The following is a 10,659-nucleotide window of genomic DNA, read 5'->3' as shown; positions in this document are numbered from 1 at the left end:
GAACGAACTGCAAAAATCTCTGAAGTTGGAGACTCATATCTCCCTCACTAGCTTTAAGCACCAGCTGTCCGAGCAGCTCACAGATCACTGCACCTGTGCATAGCCCATCTGTAAACAGCCCATCTATCTACCTACCTCATCCCCATACTGTATTTATTTATTTATCTTGCTCCTTTGCACCCCAGTATCTCTACTTGCACATTCATCTTCTGCACATCTACCATTCCAGTGTTTAATTGCTATATTGTAATTACTTCACCACCATGGCCTATTTATTGCCTTAACTCCCTTATCCTACATCATTTGCACTCACTGTATATATACTTTTGTTTTCTTTTGTTCTACTGTATTATTGACTATGTTTTGTTTATTCCATGTGTAACTCTATGTTGTTGTATGTGTCGAATTGCTATGCTTTATCTTGGCCAGGTCGCAGTTGCAAATGAGAACTTGTTCTCAACTAGCCTACCTGGTTAAATAAAGGTGAAATAAATAAAATAACATGTGTATGTGACCAATAAAATGTGATTTGGTCAGTCTGTCATGGAAAGAGCAGATGTTCCTAATGTTTTGTAAACTCACTGTACAGATTCTGCTTCAATAAACAAGGGGATAGACCCCTACATACAAATTGCAATATCAAAAAGACATTTATGAAACACATTTTGGCATGTAACTTTTGATAACCACATTAGACGATATTATAAATAATAATTTTGCAAAGACAGGAACATGAATACTGGACATCTAAATGCTGTAGGTTTGGTATTTTTGTAAAAATGAATGGTCTGACACACACAGTGCACATAACAAAGTGAAAGGTATCTCAAAATGTCCTTAAAAGGGCCATCACACAGTGGAGTCATAAAAGCAAAGCTACTGGTAACTTGATCTACCCTTTGGGATGAGTGGTCTGACAATCGAAAAGAAAACTCAAAATCCCAACTTCACCTTTCCCATGATGAATCCATTCGTCCTGTAAAGGCTCATGGGAAATGTAGTACAGAAATGCAGTCCAGGTCTCTTCCCACCGGGCACAAACTGGTTGAATGAATGTTGTATCCACGTCATTTTAACAAAAACAAATCAATGTGATGACGTTGAATCAACATGGAAAACTGATTGGATTTGTAAAAAGTCATCAACGCAAAGGAATTTTGTATTTTTTCCAACCGACTTTTAACCTAAATCCAATAACATGGTGACATTTTTGTTTATTCACGTTGAATTCACGTTAGTAGACAACTCAACCAAAACTAGACATTGAACTGGCGTCTATGCCCAGTGGACAGGAATTGGCTTTTTGAGGAAATGGTCACTGGTTTCCACAGTGGCTTCTTGCAACAGAGGCTAGTTAGAGTTTTACTGTGGTTGAATGCTTTGTATTCAGAAATGTAATCCAGGTCTCTTGATCTTTTACAGTCTATGTTTTGTACAGTAGAAGAATCTTAAAGTCCTCACTGGTGCACTGTGCCATGTTTCTCTTAAAATGTCCTTGTTAGACAGTTCCTGTGTTTGTTTCATCATCACGTGGCACATTTGGCAAAGCAGCAAGTTTAAAGGCTTTAAATCCATGTGGCACTTTGTAGATCTGCACTGACAATCCGAACAGGAAGAGGAAAGAGATACCAAGACAGTTCGCTCTGCTTGATTGTAGGAATAACAACACCTTCCCCCAATCAAGATCAAGCACAAGGTAAAGAGTCACCACTGTGTATAAATCCAATCCATCATTTACGGTACATGCTGAGAATTGAAGCATAATAATAATCCTGACGACGTGGAATGCAGGGGGAATCCTCCACTTATAATCACATGGGTTGTCTCCCTCTCTCCCTCCTGCCACTAGCCCACGTTGGCACTGATGCGTATCCACTGCAGACCCTGTCTGGTGTACTGGACTGCATGAGCAATACTACTGTGGAGAGTCAATGGCCCTGACAGTGTATTCAGGTAGTTAAAGAACTCTGGAGAGAGGAGAGACAGAAAGAGGGAGAGAGTGAGAAGGAGAGAGAGAGAGGAAGGGAGAGAAAGAGGGAGAGGAGAGTTAGATAAAATCAAGTAAAGCAATGAAACCTAGTATCAACAATCTGAGCTCTCTCAACTTGCCAAAGCAAGTGAAAAAAACAATAAACAAAAATGAAATAAACAATCAGAAATCAATAGTAAATATTACACTCACAATAGTTTCAAAATAATAGACATTTTACATGTTATATTATTGTCTATGTACATTGTTGTAACAATGTTCACATTCTCTCTCTCCAAAAAGCCACAACTGTCATTTCAGTCCATCTACGTATTGCCTAATAATGGGTTAGTCTCTCTCACCATTGTTGTCTCTGACCAGGCTTTCTGCTAGTTCCCAGTACTCGTAGCTGTATAGGACATTGTTGGTGATGTTCAGGTGGTTTGCTGCCATCTGGTGGATACGCAGGGGAATGTTGATGAGGGAAGAGGGGGAGCTGCCCAGGGGGAGGGCTGAGGGGCTGGGCGAGAGAGAGGAGGGAGGCCCCCCTGTGCCCCTGTGGATGAGAACACCACAATGATGCTTCACTGGGGAGAATCAAATCAACCTAATACTATATACACATTCACAAATACATTGCAGAGATTTAGAGAGAGGAAATAAGAGAAGGAGAGACTTCCTTACTTTCCCGAGTCGCTCCAGATGGGGGGTGTAGTAGGCACTTTGGGAGAACTCTGGAATGACATAAAACACATGTTTACAATCTATCCAATTTAATTCGAATACATCTGCGTTTAATTGTATCACACCAAATCTTGGTGCTGGTGAGGTTTGTACATTAAAGTAGTCCAGTAGAGCTTTGGAGTACTTCAGGGTTAGGGTGAGGGAGAGGATAAGGGGGAGGATGAGGTTTGTACCTTAAAGTAGTCCAGTAGAGCTTTGGAGTACTTCATGGCTTGGTCCTTCTTCAGACGAAACATCTGCCAGTACAGGAGAGCAAGGCACCGGAAACTAGGGAACGCACACACACATCCACACACACACAAACACACATTTGAAATACCTTATTTGAGTCCACAAATCCCATTACAGTTGAGAAGGATTAAAATATTCAAAGGACACAGATATCCGGAAACTTATGGATACAGAAAGCACCTTCTTCTCCATACAGCAAGGCTGCCCATGACAGCTGACACAGAGCAGTACCTCACTACCCAGCATGGCTGCCCATGACAGCTGACACAGAGCAGTACCTCACTACCCAGCATGGCTNGACAGCTGACACAGAGCAGTACCTCACTACCCAGCATGGCTACCCATGACAGCTGACACAGAGCAGTACCTCACTACCCAGCATGGCTACCCATGGCAGCTGACACAGAGCAGTACCTCACTACCCAGCTAACAATTCTAGGGAGAAAAAACGTTTTTGTAATGTTCCCCGTGTAGCTCTCCGTATACATCCAAGGGCCAGCTGTGCTGCCCTGTTCTGAGCCAATTGAAATTTTTCTTTTGTGTGGCACCTGACCACACGACTGAACAGTAGTCGAGGTGTGACAAAACTAGGGCCTGTAGGACCTGCCTTGTTGATAGTGTTGTTAAGAATGCAGAGCAGCGCTTTATTATAGACAGACTTCTCCCCATCTTAGCTACTACTGCATCAATATGTTTTGACCATGACAGTTTACAATCTAGTGTTACTCCAAGCAGTTTAGTCATCTCAACATGCTCAATTTCCACATTATTTATTACAAGATTTAGTTGAGGTTTAGGTTTTAGTGAGTGTTTTGTTCCAAATACAATACTTTTAGAAATATTTAGGGCTAACTTCCTTGCCATCCACTCTGACACTAACTGCAGCTCTTTGTTGAGTGTTGCAGTCGTTTCAGTCGCTGTAGTAGCTGACGTGTATAGTGTTGAGTCATCAGCATGCATAGAAACTCTGGCTTTACTCCAAGTCAGTGGCATGTCGTTAGTAAACATTGAAAAAAAGCATGTTTTGGTGTTAAAGTTAGGTGAACATTCCCTTAGTGTCAAACAGAAATGATCTAGAACGTGGTTACAATGTTCTCAGAATATACAACCTTAATGTTCTAGACGCGTTTTATGTGACTTTGCATGTGCCCAGTTTTCTGAGGGTTAGGACAATATTCTATCAATGTTCCACCAAACATACACAGAACCTAGTTGCCATGTTCGCAGAATGTAAGATATGAATGTTCTAGACACGTTTCATGAGATGTTGCAAGAACATTTCTGTGTATAAGTTGTCAGGGCTCCCGACTGGCGCAGTGGTTTTAGACACTGCATCTCAGGGCTCTCGACTGGCGCAGTGGTTTTAGACACTGCATCTTAGGGCTCCCGACTGGCGCAGTGGTTTTAGACACTGCATCTCAGGCTGCCCGACGGCGCATGGTTTTAGACACTGCATCTCAGGGCTCTCCACTGGCGCAGTGGTTTTAGACACTGCATCTCAGGGCTCCCGACTGGCGCAGTGGTTTTAGACACTGCATCTCAGGCTCCCGACTGGCGCAGTGGTTTATGACACTGCATCTCAGGCTCCCGACTGGCGCAGTGGTTTTAGACACTGCATCTCAGGGCTCCCGACTGCGCAGTGTTTTAACACTGCATCTCAGCTCCCGACTGGCGCAGTGGTTTTAGACACTGCATCTCAGGGCTCCCGACTGGCGCAGTGGTTTTAGACACTGCATCTCAGGGCTCCCGACTGGCGCAGTGGTTTTAGACACTGCATCTCAGGGCTCCCGACTGGCGCAGTGGTTTTAGACACTGCATCTCAGGGCTCCCGACTGGCGCAGTGTTTTAGACACTGCATCTCAGGCTCCCGACTGGCGCAGTGGTTTTAGACACTGCATCTCAGGGCTCCCGACTGGCGCAGTGGTTTTAGACACTGCAATCTCAGGGCTCCCGACTGGCGCAGTGGTTTTAGACACTGCATCTCAGGGCTCCCGACTGGCGCAGTGGTTTTAGACACTGCATCTCAGGGCTCCCGACTGCGCAGTGGTTTTAGACACTGCATCTCAGCCTCCGACTGGCGCAGTGGTTTTAGACACTGCATCTCAGGGCTCCCGACTGGCGCAGTGGTTTTAGACACTGCATCTCAGGGCTCCCGACTGGCGCAGTGTTTTAGACACTGCATCTCAGGGCTCCCGACTGGCGCAGTGGTTTTAGACACTGCATCTCAGGGCTCCCGACTGGCGCAGTGGTTTTAGACACTGCATCTCAGGGCTCCCGACTGGCGCAGTGGTTTTAGACACTGCATCTCAGGTCCCGACTGGCGCAGTGGTTTTAGACACTGCATCCAGGGCTCCCGACTGCGCAGTGTTTTTAGACACTGCATCTCAGGCTCCCGACTGGCGCAGTGGTTTTAGACACTGCATCTCAGGGCTCCCGACTGGCGCAGTTTTAGAACACTGCATCTCAGTCTCCGACTGCGCAGTGGTTTTAGACACTGCATCTCAGGCTCCCGACTGCGCAGTGGTTTTAGACACTGCATCTCGGGCTCCCGACATGGCGCAGTGTTTTAGACACTGCACTCAGGCTCCCGACTGCGCAGTGTTTTAGGACACTGCATCTCAGGGCTCCCGACTGGCGCAGTGTTTAACACTGCATCTCAAGGCTCCCGATGGCGCATGGTTTTAGACACTGCATCTCAGGGCTCCGACTGGCGCAGTGGTTTTAGACACTGCATCTCAGGCTCCCGACTGGCGCAGTGTTTAGACACTGCATCTCAGTGCTCCCGACTGGCGCAGTGGTTTTAGACACGGCATCTCAGGGCTCCCGACTGGCGCAGTGTTTAGACACTGCATCTCAGGTGCCCGACTGGCGCAGTGGTTTTAGACACTGCATCTCAGGGCTCCCGACTGGCGCAGTGGTTTTAGACACTGCATCTCAGCTCCCGACTGCGCAGTGGTTTTAGACACTGCATCTCAGGGCTCCCGACTGGCGCAGTGGTTTTAGACACTGCATCTCAGGTCTCCCGACTGCGCAGTGTTTTAGACACTGCATCTCAGGCTCCCGACTGGCGCATGGTTTTAGACACTGCATCTCAGGCTCCCGACTGGCGCAGTGTTTTACACTGCATCTCAGTGCTCCCGACTGCGCAGTGGTTTTAGACACTGCATCTCAGGGCTCCCGACTGGCGCAGTGGTTTTAGACACTGGCATCCAGGGCTCCCGACTGGCGCAGTGGTTTTAGACACTGCATCTCAGGGCTCCCGACTGGCGCAGTGGTTTTAGACACTGCATCTCAGTGCAAGAGGCATCACTGCAGTACCTGGTTCCAATCCAGGCTGCATCACATCTGGCCGTGATTGGGCGGCGCACAATTGGCCCAGCGTTGTCCGGGTTAGGGTTTGGCCGGGGTAGGACGTCATTGTAAATAAGAATTTGTTTTTAACTGACTTGCCTAGTTAAATAAAGGTCAAATAAATAAAAGGACGTCACCTGATGGTCCCAAAGAAACATTCTCCCCCAAAAGCAATTTTCATGACAGCTTGTTACGGTTGCCAAGCACATCAAGACCTTGACTGAAGAACCACTGATCCAATCACAGCTCTTTTAGTCTGTTGGCAAGTTTAGGGATTCTCATACACCTTACATGTAAGACACACCTGATTACATTATGCATGTATACAGTAATTATTATCAGTATACAGTAATTATCAGTATACAGTAATTATTATCCAACATGTCCTCAGCTTGGATTTGAACTCACAACCTCTTGGTYCACAGCATTCAGATTTTCCTGCTACACCCCCATGTCTGTTGGAGTTAATATTTGATTTGACTATTCTATCATGGAGTTGATTTACTTATTTCAAGGGCTTTCTGTATAGTCTAATATTGGTGGGGCATATTAACCTGTTTTAATGATACTCCTCAATCACTAGGATCAATCAAATATTTCCTTGAGTGTACTTTTACCAGAGCTGATATGTACTTCATAKTGCATTCACCCTATTGCTTCCACCTATCCAGTTGTTTTAGATCTGAACAAGTGCCTAGGGAGGAGGGGTTAGGGTTTATTCTGGTCAACAAGGCACTCAGGTCTAGCTATTTTCAGGTCTTTGAGTGAACGGCAAACCATTAACAACATGTGCAACAGACTCCATTACATTGGACTTGTGTGAAATAGAAAACGGATCATGGTTTGCAGGGTACCAGAGTGCAAGGTTGTATTCTGTTGGTAGGACCTGCAACCTGAAACATAGCCCAGGGGAGATGCCCCACACACACATCCTACAGATTATTATATTCTGTAGGCTAAACATAGAGGAAGTGACATCAGCAACGCGCACCTCAGGATTGTCCCTTGTTTTTGTGATGTGTAAATTCACTTGTCACATAATTGTCGATGGATCGATTTATTTAGAAAGAAAGCAATGCACATTTGAACACTTGCTTGTAGATTTGCTGCAGATTTTATGATCGTGCCAACGTGCACTATGTCCGCTCAAACACATGCCAGTCCCCTTCAAAATGTCAACAATGGTACAGGGTTTTGATCGGAATCTATTTCCACACTGATGATTGGACAAGGATTTACTGCACTGACACTTGGACAGGGGCGAAACGCACAGACATAATATTTATATCACAAGAAATAAAAGTAGGCTAACCACAAGGGAATCCGCTCTTGAAAATGAACAACTAACTAAACAATTTTTGCATAAAAAAATTCTAGAGCAGGGCGTTTAGTTCCTGTTCTTAAACACAGTCTCGACCTAATGTTGAATATACAAAAACAATCAGGAATATAAGGGAAAGCCATGGGGATAGCTGTTGGAGATTGTGGGGTGTGGTAGAGGCCTAGAAAGATGCTGGTTGCATAGAGTATAGGCCTAATTTCATGTAATTTAGTTATTTCTAAAACACATAAATCRACCATATATAGTTGACATTAAATTGAATACTTAGATTTTCGGGATCTTATTAAATAATGCTTTATGTTCTATAATTCAGCCAATATTTGATGGAATTTAACATAAAGTATATTTTTCCATTATGCAGCTGTTACTGTATATTGATCAGAAGTGTATTTTTGACCTTTTATACATTTAGACGACTGTTGCTAGTGACATACGTACCAGAGTACGGCCAGCTGTTTGTCTTCCTGTCTGGCCCCAGGACCAGAGTGGTTCTTCAGCCTCATGGCATACCTGACAAACCCAGAGGATCACTGTTAAAGTGGGTGTATGTATGTGCGTGTTTGTGTGTGTGTGTGCACATGTGTGTGTGTATATCTTACCTGATGAGCTCTACCGTCTCTGTGTACATGCTGTAGGGAGACTTGTCCTCCAGCGGTCCCTCCTCCATAGCTTTGCCACACTCCATGAAGGAGAGAGCAGCATCCACATAGTTCACTGCCTTCCCCAGCTTATCCACCTGAGACAGAGATTTGTAAGTGATATGTGAGATAAAAAAGGTCGGGAGAGATGAGATCTCTCTTTAGCCACTTAATCAAGTAATTCATGACAGGGTCCTTATTTTAAACCATCTGTAAAGTTGTACTGATTGTCCTAGACATCTTTAAAGGTCCTATTTCAGTGTTAGAACAGTCCCTCGGGTCCTGATACAGTCTTACCATGGCATCTGCACGGTGCTTCATTCTCTTGGCCTCATGCATGTAGTACTCAGCATGGTGTGGGCTAGATGGAGAGAGAGAGAGAGAGAAAGAGAAAGAGAGAGAGAGTGAGAAAGAGAGAGAGAGCGAGAAAGAGAAAGAGAGCGAGAAAGAGAGCGAGAAAGAGAGAGTGAGAGAGAGCGAGAAAGAGAGAGAGAAAGAGAGCGAGAGAGCGAGAGAGCGCGAATAGTAAATATCAGACACATATGTTACTGTGTGACAGCTACAGACTGCTTCTGGTGGTATATGTTGGGCTGTAGAATGTGGTCATGAGGACCGAAAATGGTCTAATTTTAGTCAGACAGTCACTCACGGTTCATGGTTGAGTACAGTTCCTCTCTGGCTCCCTGCCCGTTGTAAAGGAGGTCCCCAGGATTCACACATGGGCGGGGGCTTCCCTGACACGCCTACACACTCCACCTCCATCTTAGCATGGGTCCTGGGCACCTCACTGTTTGTGTAGTGCCGCACTGGGGGCTGTGTTTTGATGGGAGGCTTGGTGGGGTCCGGGGTGTCAGAGAGAGGGGACAGGGGGGACAGTGGCCTCTTACTGTCTAGGTAGTCCTCCAAGAACCTGCTCACACATACACCCCCCCACCCAAAGACACAGTCAGTACTTTTTACAGTCTGTATGCCTGTTTTGTGTACGAGTGGGTATAAGTGTTTATGAGAGTGTGTATACGTGTGTATGAGAATGTGTATGAGAGTGTTCGTTCCAGTCTCACCTGTTGTGTCTGGCATCTTTGTGGGGGTCTAGACATCTGTTAGCTGTAGACTCTGTGTGGGCTGAGGGGCCGTTGGTGTGGGAGTTACTCCGGGTACTCTCTCTGTTAGCTGTAGACTCTGTGTGGGCTGAGGGGCCGTTGGTGTGGGAGTTAACTCGGGTACTCTCGTCTTTAGTGTAGACTTGTGTGGGCGCTGAGGGGCGTTGGTGTGGGAGTTACTTTCCGCTACTCTCTCTTTGGTGCTGGATTCCAAATTCTCTGACTGTGAGAAACACATCCATTGTGGTTGAACCGACGGACCACAGGCACTACTGTTTAAAGCAACAGTGACGGACCGGCTACTATAGTTCTCAAAGCAACAGTGAGGACACCAGGCTACTATAGTTTCTAAAGCAACAGTGGTGGACACCAAGCTATCAATAGTTCTACTAGAGACAGTGATGGACCACACAGGCTACTACTATTCTAGAAGCACAGTGATGGACACAGGCTATTGATTTTCTAAGCAACACGACGACCAGGTACTGATCGAGCAACACGACCGAGGCTAATGATTCTTACAACCAGGATTTCAGGATATCTAAAGCACACTGATGGACACGGCTAGCTATAGTTCTAGAAGCAACACTGATGGAGACAGGCTATATGAGTTCTAAGCAACAGTGATGGAACCAGGCCTACATTGTGTCTAGAGCAACAGTGGATGGGACTTTCACAGGCTACTATAGTCTGCTAAAGCACAGTGATGGCACACCATGCTACTATAGTTGGGCTACAAGCAACAGTGGATGGAACACCAGGCTTACTATAGTTCTAAGCAACAACAAGTTGGTATGGACAGCCAGGCTACGTATAGGTTCTAAAAGCAATGGAGAATCAGTGAGGGACACAGGCTAACTATAGGTTCTATAGCAACGTGATGGACTCCCAGGGCTACTCATAGTTTCTAAAGCAACAGTGATGGAACACTAGGCTTTGTACTATAGCGGTTTTCTTAAAGCAACAGTGGTCGGACACCGAGGCTAGCTATAATGGTTCTAAAGCAACAGGAATGGACACCAGGCATACTATATTTCTAAAGCAGCAGTGAGTGGACACCAGGCTATATAGTTCTAAGCAAAACATGGCGGACACCAGGTACATATAGTTTACAAGCAACATGGGGCAACCAGAGCTATTAATGTTCTAAAGCAACATGAGTGGACACCAGGCTATTGCATCGTTCTAAAGCAACACGGATTGGACTGTATTACAACACTCGAGTTCGACACAGGCTATTGCAATTGCTTCTGAAAGCAGACACAACGGATCCAGGTACTGTTA

General features: G+C 45.5%; 1 protein-coding gene across 1 annotated transcript in view; it reads right to left on the bottom strand.

The window, feature by feature from the left end:
- Positions 1–631: 631 nt before the first annotated feature.
- Positions 632–10,659, bottom strand: part of LOC111971807 (AF4/FMR2 family member 3) — a 38,032-nt gene continuing 28,004 nt past the window's right edge. Inside the window, exons 10-19 of the mRNA XM_023998620.2 lie at positions 10,018–10,024; positions 9,337–9,529; positions 8,925–9,185; positions 8,573–8,636; positions 8,237–8,373; positions 8,076–8,147; positions 2,887–2,980; positions 2,654–2,703; positions 2,332–2,525; positions 632–1,967 (exon numbers count right to left, since the gene is read on the bottom strand). Of these exons, the coding sequence (XP_023854388.2) occupies positions 1,846–1,967; positions 2,332–2,525; positions 2,654–2,703; positions 2,887–2,980; positions 8,076–8,147; positions 8,237–8,373; positions 8,573–8,636; positions 8,925–9,185; positions 9,337–9,529; positions 10,018–10,024 (1,194 nt within the window). The 3' untranslated portion in view covers positions 632–1,845. The remainder of the gene's footprint in view (positions 1,968–2,331; positions 2,526–2,653; positions 2,704–2,886; positions 2,981–8,075; positions 8,148–8,236; positions 8,374–8,572; positions 8,637–8,924; positions 9,186–9,336; positions 9,530–10,017; positions 10,025–10,659) is intronic.

Source organism: Salvelinus sp. IW2-2015, linkage group LG2 (genome assembly GCF_002910315.2).
Source record: "Salvelinus sp. IW2-2015 linkage group LG2, ASM291031v2, whole genome shotgun sequence".
In the NCBI taxonomy this organism is placed as follows: Eukaryota; Metazoa; Chordata; class Actinopteri; order Salmoniformes; family Salmonidae; genus Salvelinus; species Salvelinus sp. IW2-2015.
Note: the sequence above shows the minus strand (reverse complement) of the source record. Positions and strands in the feature narration are given on the sequence as shown.